This window comes from Panthera uncia (assembly GCF_023721935.1).
Source record: "Panthera uncia isolate 11264 chromosome C1 unlocalized genomic scaffold, Puncia_PCG_1.0 HiC_scaffold_4, whole genome shotgun sequence".
Lineage (NCBI taxonomy): Eukaryota > Metazoa > Chordata > Mammalia > Carnivora > Felidae > Panthera > Panthera uncia.
The window spans coordinates 9,290,004-9,303,532 of record NW_026057585.1 but is presented as its reverse complement, the minus strand read 5'-3'; the positions used below and the strand labels follow the sequence as shown (position 1 = coordinate 9,303,532).

Sequence of the window (13,529 nt, the reverse complement as noted above, 5' to 3'; positions counted from 1 at the left end):
CACTTACCCACAGTGACCTGCCTTCTTAATGTAGCCACACCTAGTTTTGGGCTGTGGGTGTCAGCACTCAAACCTATCAGCCCTTCAAGGGTATTCTGATTGGTAGACTGATAGGAGATTCAAGCATAAACAGTGAGTCAGTTGTTCAGAATGAAAGTTCTCCTTGCAAAATACTAAGAGCCAGTCATCTGTTTTCTTTTCTTTTTTTAATTTAATGTTTATTTATTTATTTTGAGAGGGGGTGGAGCAGAGGGAGGAGAGAGAGAGAATCCCAAGCAGGCTCTCGGCTGTCAGCACTGAGCCCTACTTGGGGCTCAAACCCATGAGCCCACGAGATCATGACCTGAGTTGAAATCAAGAGTTGGACACTCAGCCGACAGAGTCACCCAGGAGGCCCTGCACTAGAAACACAAATTATGTTTTTGTCCTCTATCGCTAGGGCTGAAACTTCAGTTTCTACTAAGTAAGATCGAGACTTCTAAGAAGGTCCTTCAGAGAGAATCCTGAGCCAACCTCTTTTCACACTAGAGCCAGCCACTGAAAATTTAAGGATTCCAACAAATTAATTTGGCATACTTCCAAAATAACATAAAGAAAACAAAAAAAGGGTTTATAAGATACCATCCAGCTGGTGTTAAATAGCTTACCCAAGGTAAGTGGCATCAGTAGGTGGCAGAATAGAAGTTTAAAGCCAAGTCCTGTCTTACCTCAAATAATAAACCTTTCCCACAGTAATTCATTTCACAACTGATATGCTTATGGGCAAATACCATCTCTGGAATCTAATCTTTGCATGATCTTATCTATCCTTTGCATTATCTTGCATAATCAATGTCATAAGGCTACAGAAATGGAGAATATCCTCTCCTGGACAAGGGTGTGGTGAAGTTTCCTGCTCTGTGCATTTCTCCTTGAGCCTTTATTGTAGCACCTTCCCAAAGAATCATCCCATCCCTTCTCCCACTGCCCACCTACCCTTGACTGTTGCACTTCAAATACTGTACTCCCAGTTAGTACTGAAAAATGAGGCCAGAAATTTTTCACATCACTTGCTTCTTTTGTGCTCTGGCCACAACATTTTACATCCCTCTCTCAAAAGCCTCATCACCTTTTATCATGGGCTCAAGTCCAGGATCTTGTCATCTGTACCAGGTCTGCATGTGAATGAGGATCCTTGAGTGCAGCTCCTCTCAACGTGTAAATCTATTAACTAAGAAAATCCGTCATTTGCCTCCCCTCCCCCAAACACCCAATATATGAGAAAGGGATAGAATTATTGTACCAGAACTCCCATTCGAAAAGGGGGTTGGGGGAAATGGGGGCATTTAAGAGCCACTAATCCATGGCAATAAAATTATGGTCAGGAACTACACAAATGATTGCCTCTGCAATGTTCTAAAGCACCATGGTCATCAGAGGGCACCCATTCCATGCGTTACATATACTACTTCCCAACCAAGGCAGACATCAGACGACCATTTTTCTAAAAGCACAATATCAACTACCCTCAAGGATTTAAAAAATATGCATCTACTTATGTATCACATCATCACATGTGTCACATATGTCTGCCAAGGCTAGAGAGAGCTCCTAGAGAGAAGAAATATAATTAACTCCATGGTATATTTAAGCTTTAGTCATTTTGCTTGTAAATTAGCAAACCTAGGCTACAGTTAGACATCGTTTCTTCACTGAGATTTTAAAATTACACTTTCTCAGAAACAAGTTTCATCTTCTATTCTGCCCCACACATTACAGAAAAGCAACCAAGTAGGACTTAACCTTTTATTTATTTTCTAAATTAAATATTTATTTATTTATTTGGGGGTGGGGGGAGAGAGAGAGAGAGAATGCATGTGTGCACAGCGGAGGGGCAGAGAGAGGGAAAGAGAGAATTCCAAGCAGGCTCTGCACTGAAAGCACAGAGCTCAATGCAGGGCTCAAACTCACGATCCCATGAGATCATGACCTGAGTCCAAGTCAGACACTTAACCAACTGAGCCACCCAGGCACCCCAGGACTTAATTTTTTAAAAGTTCCAATATCTGGGATCGTTTTCGTAACATTTACTCAATTGCTGAGCCATACCTACTTTTTTTTAGATCAATATTTCAATTATAGTCTGTAATTTTTTAAAAAGTCAATTTATCCAATCTCTACATCCTGTTCCCTTGCACTTTAAATGGACAGCACTTTACACTTTATTTCTTTTAGTACCCAAAGAACATTCACATTTTATGCATTTTTTTAAATTTTAGTGTTTTATTGATTAAAAAAAATTTTTTTTAATGTTTATTTTTGAGACAGAGGGAGACAGAGTGCGAGTGGGGGAGGGGCAGAGAGAGAGGGAGAAACAGAATCCAAAGCAGGCTCCAGACTCTGAGCTGTCAGCACAGAGCCCAGTGCAGGGCTCAAACTCACAAACTGTGAGATCATGACCTGAGCTGAAGTCAGACACCTAACGGACTGAGCCACCCAGGGGCCCCAAACATTCATGTTTTAACCAAACAAGTCAAACTATGGAAAATGCAATTCTGAAGCTGTTCTGATCACTCTACATCTAATCCCTGGGGACCCATGATCTAGATCAGTCATTCTCAATGGGGGGTGATTTTGTCCCCCCAAGGCACCTTTGGCAATGTCTGCAGATATTTTTGTTACAACTAGGGGTTCTATTGGCATGTAGTGGGTATAGACCAAAGATGCCGCTAACAATCATCCTACAGGACACGGGAAAACCCTCCACAATAAAGAATTATCTGGCCCCAAATGTCAATTTTGAGAAATCCCAGTCTAGATAGACTTCCATTATGATTGTGTTTGATTGATACAATATAACAAAACACACTTCAAACACCAATCCCAAAATATCATCAGAATCTAATTACTTACAGCCACTCATTCAATAAACATTTATTGAGTAATCACCATGTGGCCAACTATGGAGGTAGAAGGAAAGAAAATCACTGTCCTGGGAAATTGTCCAGGGGGAAACAATGCACAAACCCCAGGCCCTTGCCAGAAAATTCAACACTGTCTGTTATATACTCTTCTTATTAAGAGCCTAGTTGAGAGAAGTGAGGGGTGAAAAAAAATTTTTTAAGGTATGCAGTCCATTTATGTATCTAGGTTGAAGAAGTCATTGAATTAAGCTAGATGATATTTGGATCATGTTATCTTACGTCCTTGAAGAAGGACGTAAGTTCCATGTTAAAGTTACATTCTCTTTCACTGAAGAACACTGTTAAGTCATGACAAACCCATTGCTAACTTCCCGTAACAATTTTGTACCTACCACTCAGTGCTACCCATGTGAAACTATGTGTAAATTTCTCTTAGAAATTAATATTGGAGGGTTTCTTCTTCTCTGATGACAACTATATAACTACTTCTCTTCAGCCTGACTACTAAATCACTTACAGAGCTACATTGGAGACTCCTCTCTACCAAGTATGTAGGCCCTTAAGCCTGAACATTTGTGTACCTCCCCATCTCTAACCAAGCCGGGCTTAAGAGGTATTTCTACTTTCCCTGTTGTAGATCCTCTGGTTGTCTATAATTTACTGGTTATTTGTACTTTAAATCATTTTATTACATCTGCTCTTGCCATAAGTTGCCTCGATTAATGTATAAAATGTGGGTAGGTATGAATAAAATTAAAAGCAAGGAAGAGTGACAGAAAACAGTTACAACAGTAGCAGGGGGACACATGCACTGGAAGCCTTGGCAGCTTGAACAGGATCCATAATGAAGGCAGTGAGGGTCACAGAACACTTCCTGAAAGAGCTCATGACTGAGCAGAACACTGACAGACAGACTAGATTTCACTTAAAGAAAGAAGATAGGAGGGTAAGGAAATGTTCTAGCTAAGAAATAAAAGCAAGTACCAAAGCACAGAGGTGAGAGAGCGCCTTGTGCATTCAAGGAATGCAAGTGGTTTGCTTTGGCAAGAACAGCGTCTGGGCAAGCAGTGAGATATGACGCGGCAGAGGTACTCTGGATACTGCACTAAGGACTTTGAACTCTGGCCTTAAAAAGCACGATTAGGAATATGAGGCCAGTGAGGAATTTATTGCAGTAACACAGGGAAGAAAAGATGACCTCCACAAACGATGACTTCACCAGTTTCCATAGACTTCAGGCATCTTTAATGAGTACGACAATCCCTAAAACGGATTAGAAAAGAATCCAAATCCTATCCTTAGCCTGTTCCCATCCCCTTACCAACATTAACCTTTTCAACATCACCTGGAAAAATGGGGTCATCCACCAATAGGTATGAGAGGAATAAGCCAACAGTCTTTGGACAAAACCATAAGAATCCTGATTCTGAGATTACCCATTCTCCATTGCATTGGATATCATCTGGACTTACAGGCAACTCTAATAAGAAAAACTAGGAACTCTGATAGCTGTTCATCTCACTTAGGACAGGCAGCAAGAATCTGTTATGATTTTATGTCTCCAATTGTTCCAAACACAGTTTCTAATACAGAAATAAAACTATTCAGCGTCTCGGTCCTTGGCTCATTTTGTTTCACAGAGATCTGCATTTCCGAGTTCTCGGACTCCAACAGCAGTTCTGTTAGGAACAGACACCCAGTGTCATCCTGAGCACTGAGATAGGCTTTCCACGGATGAGCCCCGGCCCTGCTCATTGCGATGGTCTGGATGTTCACTACTTGTAGGGCCATCTGGAGAGTGTCAGGATGGACTGCTCCCCGCCAAGGGAACACCTGCTGATGAGCAACTTTCAGGCTAAACCAAGTTTTCTCAAAATACTCAGCAGTAAGCTGGCAATTGGGGACTAGCACGAGGGCTCCAGAATCAGGGAGTTCTTGTACCCTCTCCTTGTTCTCTTCAGGAATCAGGGGACCTAAAAGAGTCAGAAAGCTTCTGTAAGAGATCTTCTTAATCTATAGGAACTATGTTTTCTATCTAGATTTCCAAAAATACACAATGTGACTTTTATCTTTGGATACATTGTTAAAATCACCAACGAGGAACTTCTTTCTTGCTCACAAAGACTTCAATTCAGGCAACAGTCTGAGATATAGCTAGTACCCTACTTTCTACCAGTCATTACAAAAGATAAAGAGTTTTCATGATAAGATCTAAAGTAAGGACTATTTTTACCTGAGGTGGCAAAGGACGCAGTGTCAGGAAGCTCTGGGCCCCGACGCTCTGCCCCCTGGTATTTAGAGATGGTTGCCCAGCGGGCTTTGCCATAGACTGGCACCAGCGTGTTGAAGTCTGAGGCCCAGCTATTCACAGGTCTTTCTGCCTGATCTTCCAAAAGTCCAAGAGAAGGGTCAGATTTAGGGCTACAGAGGATCCGCTTCACTTCATCAATGCCGGCTAAGAGAAGGCGGTAATAGAAGAGACCTCGGTCTCGTACTGCCATATTCTTTTCTTCCTCTGAGGTGAGACAAGAGACCGAGTTAGTTACAAACAAAAACCAAAACACTCTTTCTACCCTGTGCCAACCACAACGGGGAAAACAAAAGGAAGGAGGGAGGAAGCCCCAGAAAATCATTAACATTGTCTTCTTGGGCACCAGACATGACTCACCCAACAGTGTAAGCTGTGAGGGTATTTACCATCTGACACGGCAAGTGCGACTCCCTCGGAAGAGCCTACCTATGCAGTAATGTAACAGGCGCCCCAGCGTGTCCTGGCACTCGGCAGGCCGGGAGAGGAAAAGGCGCAGCAGCGCAGTGAGCAGCTCCATCGTCACGGCTGGAAACGTCTCTGACTTCACATTCTCCACGAAGTCTTCCAACACATAGGGAGCATTGGGAATTCTCTCCCCATGGACACCAAGGAGCCAAATAAGGGCCTGTTTCCCCTAGGGAATGAAGGGGTAAGAGCAGGTGCTCAACATTCGGCTGTCTGAAACACGGTGGCAGGTTCGACTTCCCACCCCCGCCCAATGGCAGCGGAAAAAGCATAATCCTACATTTACTTCAACTCGCACTGCATCGATCCTCCACCCAACACCACTCTTTACAACAAATACGAACAAAATGCTACCACACGAAAGGAGACTCAAGACTCTCATAGCCCGTGTTGGTTAGGTAATAAGGCTTTTTCAGTTAGGGGGCCTCCGCCCCAGTCTAGGGTTTAATGTATCGGTGGAAGCTACTGAAACACTCCTCTAACCACTTCATGAAAGTGGTAATTGACCTAGAGTGCAAATCAAAGTAGGTAGGCCTGTGGTGAGGCCCAAATATCTGTTAATTCCACAAATGATTCTGATTCTCATTCCAGCTGAAAACTCCATTGTCTAAGCCTCTGACTCAAAACTGTTCAAGAGAACGATGATATTAAAGCATCTGTAATAAAAACCATAGATCAATCTCCAGTTTTTATCTCTTCTATCCTATCTATACCCAAAAGAGAATCTGAGGTGGCAGTCAATTCTAAGGATAGCCACATTCAGACTGGGTAGAAAGAAGAATTAGATTCCATTTCACAGAGCAGGGTCCCAAGCATTCCCCTTCTGCCTGTTAGTAAAGGAGAATTACCATCTACCTCGCTATCTTGAATGTTCTCCTCACAGCCGGGCAGGGCCTGACACACAGCTTCCGTACACTGAGGACACAACCAAACCAGGTCTCGGAAAGTTTGCACCACCACTACAACACAGCTCAGGATACAAGAGCACAGGATTAGAGGCTCCACGCAGGAAGGAATCTTAAGAGAAGTCACATATTCAGACTAGTTTGCTAGATGAAGTTCGGTAAAATGGGTGTTGGAGGGGTGGTCAACGATTATCTGAGAAATGTCTGACACGGGCAATAATTTCTTACGAGTGCTGCTCCTTTTGGATCGCTAGGAGGCTAAATGAGCTAACATGTGCAAAAGCGCTTGGTAAAATGTAAAGCAAATGTGGGGTCATGTTCAATGATATTCTGAAGACGGTGTAAATGGAGCCACCAGTGTTGGAACTAGGGTGAGGCAAACAAGGTGCTGGGGGTGTAAAATTTAAGAAAACATGCAGGGTTAGCACTTGCATGAACCTGAGAGTGAGTGCCTCTTTAAATGTTTGCATCCTGGGTACCTTGCTTCCCTCACCCCAGTCCCAGCCCTGGAAGCCACTGCTGCCATAAAGCAGTAAGAGGGTAAAGCTGGGGAATTAACAAGCACAGCATCCTAGAACCCTTCATTATGTACAGAACAGCCTTGTAGAGTCATGGCAACCTGAAAACCCCCTACCTGTTAGATCTATGGACCCTATGCTTCTCTGATGGCAACAGACGATATAACACAAAGAAAAGTTTAAACCTCTATGTTACTGAACAACAAGCATTTTTGGGGGGCAACTACTACAGGGCAAGCAATTGACAAAAAAAAGCAAAACAAAAAAATGCTCAAAGGGTAGCCAGCCATTACCTGTGGTAATGTGCTCTTGTCGAAGCCCCAGCAACTCTGTTAGAATCTGCACACACTGATCTGTGTAGGTCCTGGCGATACCACCTACAGAGGAACAGAAAGCACAGAAAAGTGGTAAGTCACATACCAGCACCTCGTTCTAAAATAATTTCCCACCAGCCAAACATAAGAGGACCAAAGATACTTTATTTATTTATTTATTTATTTATTTTTTCAACGTTTTTTATTTATTTTTGGGACAGAGAGAGACAGAGCATGAATGGGGGAGGGGCAGAGAGAGAGGGAGACACAGAATTGGAAACAGGCTCCAGGCTCCGAGCCATTAGCCCAGAGCCTGACGCGGGGCTCGAACTCACGGACCGCGAGATCGTGACCTGGCTGAAGTCGGACGCTTAACCGACTGTGCCACCCAGGCGCCCCCAAAGATACTTTAAAAAAAAAAAAAAAAAAAAATCACACCTTGCTTGATCTTCCCAAGTTTGGTAAAAATGATTTTTCCATCGAACAACGTTGAAAACTTTCAGTAACAGAGGTATTCACGTGGCAGCCAGACACGAGGCCACGGCTTGGTACAGCACAGCTGCACAGGAGTGTCCCTGCTGGGAACCCTCGACAGTAGTCTCCTGACTGCAGGAGTTCTACGATCTCCTCTTTGTTCCCTCCTCTTGCCCCTAAAAATAACCAATCTTTATTCTCATAGGACGGTTCCTTCTCCTCTTCCGCTTGAAGCCCTCCAACAAAACGTAGTTCCCCAGCTGCTTTCATTCTGTGAGTCATTCTGGCTTTTTGAATTCCACACAGAGTAGTATGAAAAAGCCTGTGATATTTAGGACTCATTCTGCGCCGCTCTGCACTGAGCACGATACACAGCCCATAGTAGAAGCTCAATAGACAAATGGTCAATTGACACAGGACGTTGAGTCTGGAGAGCTGGGTTCCAGTCGCACTTCAGGAACTACGTGACCTTCTGGCAATAACCTTCTTGTGCCTGAGTTTCTTCATTTCTAAAATGAAGCGATAACCCTTGTCCACTTTTCCTGACTGCCTCCCAAGACCGTGCTAAGATGATATATGGGAAAGCATTCTGGACAGCAATGTAAATTTTAAGTACTATAGTCTGAGTTACCTGTAGCCTCTATCCTGGCAGGTACGGCAACACCAGTGTTGACGAAAACACCCCCCCCCCCCACTCCTTCTGTGGTCACTGACTCCCAGTTCTTTGGTGCATGGTACTTTGTCTCTGCCGCAAGATTCGTTCCTGTTTATTCCCTATGGTTCCACAGCTTTCTGGCTGGCCCGAGCGCTCAAAAAGGAAAAGCGGCAGACACCTACCTATGGCAAAGATGGCAGCCTGGGCAAAGTCGGCTGACACATCGGTACAGTAGCCCCGGAGCTCCTCTAGCACCTGCTGCACGTTCTCATCGTTCACCAGCTCACACAGCACCTCCACCTTCTGCAGCTTGATGTAGTGCGGCTCCGAGTAAGAGCAAAAAAACTTTTTGTAGTGGCTGCTAAAGTGACCCGGCAGACTATGCAAGATCTGACGCACGTGACAGAGGGCAGCAAAGCAGAGCTCGCGGCTCTCTGAAGAACAGGCGGCCAGCAAAGGTCCCTTGACTTGCACAAGCACGTCGGTTTGTACGTGGGGGAATTTTTTTGCCAAGATCAGAAAGAGTTTCGTGGCTCCCATCACCACACCTGGGCTACTGCTCTTGAGAAAGCTATCCAACAGATTGAGAATGTCAAACAGCTCCTCCTCACTGCGGGGTTCGTAGCGTAGCAGAAAGTTCAATACTTCAGCCTGGCCCCATTGGTCCAGTTTTGGCATTCTGTCCAAAAAAGGAAAGCACTATTTTAGCAACCAAATGAGGACCATCTCCGTGCAACTGTCACCTGTTCATCAAAACAAGGAGAGAATTCTTGAAAACAGATTGTGCCATAACAGAATTATTTTTAGGTACTATTTAAAGTGGACACAAAACAGGCTTTAAATTCCAAGAGGAGTTCACAGTACACATTCTCACTCATCTAAGGCCAAAGACCGTGATTGCTATACCTAGATCCAGATTCTTTAAGACAACAAAAATGGCTTAGTTTGGGGGACATAATGATCGTAGAGGAGGACAGAACCTATTTCCACAGGATATTTCTGCCATCTCTCTATATGACCAAAAGAAACTAAGACAAATAAAAGAATATTCTCTCAATAAAATATGAGGAAACTAATAGCTACTGTTAATTTTACTACTCTATAGAAGTTGTTCAAGACGTCCCCTTAATCCAACGTATCAAGACCCCACTAGGATGCAGATCTCATCATAACAAAAAGAGGACTGAGGCATCCAAACCGATTTAAGAGATGGTGGGCGATGGGCTTGTTGATGACAACACCTCCTTCCTGTCTCAGAATTTCCTCTAGAGACCTCAGGCAGTTCACAACCACAATTGGATCCTGGTCACGCAGCAAACTGTATAATTCATTTACCAGAGCACCGTCTATAAAAGAGCATAAAGATCTCAGATAAAGAACAGTTTCAGAGTCACAGGAATAGAACCAGGACAATAGCTCCAGGCAGATAAAGCTGAACTTCTCTGCTACAAAAATAACAAAGGCAATAATAAAATGCAAAGCACAAAAAAAAGCCATCCCCAGACTGTTCTAAGTAGCTAATGCAAAGGATCTCACCTGGGCTCCAAAGAAAAGACTTCTCCAATCTCAGAAAATACCAAGCCAGCCTTTCTACTTAGAGACACATACAGGGGTGCCTGCGTGGCTCAGTCGGTTAGGCATCTGACTGACTCTTGATCTCAGCTTAGGCTGTGATCCCATGGTTTATGGGATTGAGCCCTGAGTTGGTGCAGAGCCTGCTTAGGATTCTTTCTCCCTCGCTCTCTGCCCCTCCCCCACTCATTCTCACTCTCTCACAATAAATAAATAAACCTTAAAGAAAAAAAGAGAAACAAGTACACAGCCACATTACGATTTCCTACCAAAGCCACGTGACCTTTTCCAAAGTCAAACATATAATGGAGACACAAAAAAATATGAATCATGATGGATTACACTGAAACTTACCCACTTCCGAGTCTCCGTGAAGATTATGCATCTTGGCACAACCAAGGACTGCCACCCTCCTGACATATGAAGCCTTATCTCGCAGACCATTGAGAATAGGCTGTTGGATGTATTCCTGCACACCAGGCATCCTAAGCAACACATCCTGGAGTCAGCCAGATCCTAAAACACTAGTTTTGACATAATTCAGGCCCTATGCCCTTAACACAGAAGGTTTGGTAAATGTTTGAATGTACATCTATCATGTCATAAAAAATTAGAGAAAGCCACTGGCCAAACTTAAAAAGTCATACTTGACTTTTCATTTGGAATAACACTGCATGGGCAACAAAACTATATGTCTACATAACTGTTTAGAAATCTTTAACCAAAAGCACGAAGTATCTCAGCAAGAGTGAGGATGGAAAACTCCCTTTAAGGAAACCATAGGACATAGTTTTTCAAGCCTAAGCAATGGCTGAAAACCTGAGTTCAGGTTACAACTGCATGTGCCCCATGATTAAGAAGCTCAGATAAATTATCATCGTTAAAAACCTGCCCCATGATCTCCCGAAATCATCAACCACTGATAAACAGTCCTGGAAGAGGGTACTCACCTGAGACTACACATGCTCCGTAATGCCAGCCCCCGCACCATTGGATTGGGATCCGAACAGTCTTTGCACAGCGTATTAATGGCCAAGAGAGCCAGATCTGGTTTCAGGGGGGCATATGTACACATGTACAGATAAACCAACTTCTTCTGAACAATATCTACGGTGGCACTGGCCTTCACCATTTCCATGAAAACACCAGACATGTCCAAGCCCTGAGTCATGTGCCTAAAACCAACACACATAGCAGGAAGAAGTAAAATACATAATCCCCAGCCTATAACAAAAGGTGTTTTACCTATACACATCCCAGTTATCCAACTAGATTATGAGGAAAGCAACCAGGTCTACGTTGTCTATCACATTGCACAATACTTCACACGATAGGCCTACAATACATTTTCTTCTATTCATTCAAGAAATAGTTATTGAATCCCTGGAACATTCCAGTGAAATTCAGCTTCTACATTCCAGGGATATGCTCTGGGGTCATAATTTTGAAAAAAGCATGGTCTCAGATCTCTAGCAACTCAAACCGTATTAAGGAGCAAGACAAAAACACCACTAATTACAATATGGTCGGTAAGTATTAACACAGAAGTAACAGACAAGGTGCAGTGGGGGATCAGAGGTCTAATACTGCCAAGAAACCATAAAATGTTTCCACAGAAGTAACACTTTAGTTGAACGAGCTGGAATTTGTCAGGCAGGTGTAGTAGACAGGTAATGATAGATGCTATAAGGCACATAGGCATCAGCAAGAATGCTACATTCTTTTGAGAGTCTGTGAGTAGTTGCGTTAGGGTGTTCTTTGGGTACTGTAAGAAATGTGGACTTTATTCTGTAGATCAGTTTCTCAAACTATGGTTTCCTACAGGAGTCAGATGGGGTGTCTGTTTAAAACGCATATTCCTGGGTTCCATCCCACCCTACTGAAAGCAGCATTACTGGACTGGATGAAAACTTTGATTTTTCTTTTTCTTTCTTTCTTTTCTTTTTTTTTTTAAAGCACTGCAAGGGACTGTTGTGCATACTAAGTTTGTGAACCACAATTGCAGGCCAAGAGTTATATACATTCAAATTCATGTTAGAAAAATTCTACTTGAAATGAGGCAAGGTAACCTATTAGCAAGCTACTGCAATTGCTTTGGTAATAAAACCAGAAGAACAGGACCAATAAAAAATAAATACACAAAAATTCGTTAAAAAGAGGATGGATGGGGAGCTTGGGGGGCTCAGTCGATTCAGCTTCGACTTCATCTCAGGTCATGATCTCACGGTTTGAGTTCCAGCTCCAGCTCCGCGTGGGGCTCTGTGCTGAGGGCTCAGAGCCAGGAGCCTGCTTCGGATTCTGTGTTTCCCCCTCTCTCTACCCCTCCCCCGCTCACGCTCTGTTTCTCCCTCTCCCAAAAATAAACACTAAAATTTTTTTTAAAAAAATAGAATAAAAGAGGATGGATATTTAGAACTGTGTATCCATACCATCTGACTTGAGAAGTGAAAATCGGGCCTCATCAAGACTGAGTCCCTCCCTTGGTCAGCTGGATGGTGACATTCATCAACCCAAACATAAGTGGAAGAGCAGGTTTGGGGAGAGGGGAAGGATGTAAGGTGCTATTTTGCAGGTCTTTGAAGAAATGTCCAAGTGGGAATGCCAAGCAGCAGGATATGTGGGTCTGAAGATACAAAGGGGTTTATGTACTAGATTCTATAGATCTGGGGGGGGGGGGGGCAGCAGTGTAAGTTCAAAACATGGGCGTAACCACCCCGCAGAGTAAACGAAGTCAAGGAAGTCCCACAAAGGGAGGCTGCGACGGCCATGCAGAGAAGCAGGAAGCCCAAATCCTAGCCTGCCCTGAGTTCATTCACTCTTTGGGAGCGGCCGGGGGTGGAGGGCCGGGATGGGGGCTGCCACGGGGAGTTCGGGCGGTAGGGGATACCTAATCACTCGCTGGATGACATTCCGGTAGCGCAGCCTATCCGCCTGAATGTGAGGGTTACACAGAGCTTTCTTCAGCTCCTTCACCACGTCCTCGGAGCCAAGGTACGGCATCGTCCACAGTCGCGGGGCAGTCCCCGCACACCCCTAGGTAACTCGCCGGCTCCTCCCAGCCCTGACGTGGGAACCTGGGTAAAGCAAAGGTCAGTCAGCGGCGACGCGAAAGGCGTGATCTCGCCCCAGCCTCGGCTTCCCCGGGGCCGGGGCCGGAGTCCAGGCCCCAGCACACTCTCACCAAGCCTCTCCGCGCCCCGGCGAGCCCCGAACAAGGCTCTGTGGTTCCTGCCCGGGACCTGCAGGCCGGATCGCGGCGCCCCGACACCTCTCCCGCTACCTCGAGGCCCTCCGCCCCATTTCCAGCCGGGCCGCCGACAGTCTGCAGACCCCTCCCTCTCCAGTTCCAGCCCTTCTTGCGCCTCCGCGCGGTTGCCGCCAAGGATAGGCCCAGTCAAGCTTTCTGCGGAAG

General features: G+C 44.6%; 1 protein-coding gene across 3 annotated transcripts; it reads right to left on the bottom strand.

Moving 5' to 3' along the window:
• Positions 1-2,898: 2,898 nt before the first annotated feature.
• AP4B1 (adaptor related protein complex 4 subunit beta 1) lies at positions 2,899-13,488 on the bottom strand. Of its 3 annotated transcripts, none has more exons than XM_049616528.1 (11): positions 13,398-13,488; positions 13,005-13,191; positions 11,068-11,292; positions 10,472-10,602; positions 9,744-9,891; positions 8,728-9,224; positions 7,396-7,479; positions 6,535-6,638; positions 5,641-5,848; positions 5,137-5,418; positions 2,899-4,876 (listed from the first exon to the last, which is right to left on the bottom strand). In XM_049616528.1, the coding sequence occupies exons 2-11, from the start codon at positions 13,115-13,117 to the stop codon at positions 4,449-4,451; spliced, it is 2,220 nt and encodes a 739-aa protein (XP_049472485.1). In that variant the 5' UTR covers positions 13,118-13,191; positions 13,398-13,488; the 3' UTR covers positions 2,899-4,448. The 3 variants fall into 3 exon arrangements, with proteins under 3 accessions (XP_049472485.1, XP_049472484.1, XP_049472486.1); XM_049616527.1 differs by having other exon boundaries at positions 13,299-13,481; XM_049616529.1 differs by lacking the exons at positions 9,744-9,891; positions 10,472-10,602; positions 11,068-11,292 and having other exon boundaries at positions 13,005-13,479.
• Positions 13,489-13,529: the final 41 nt, after the last annotated feature.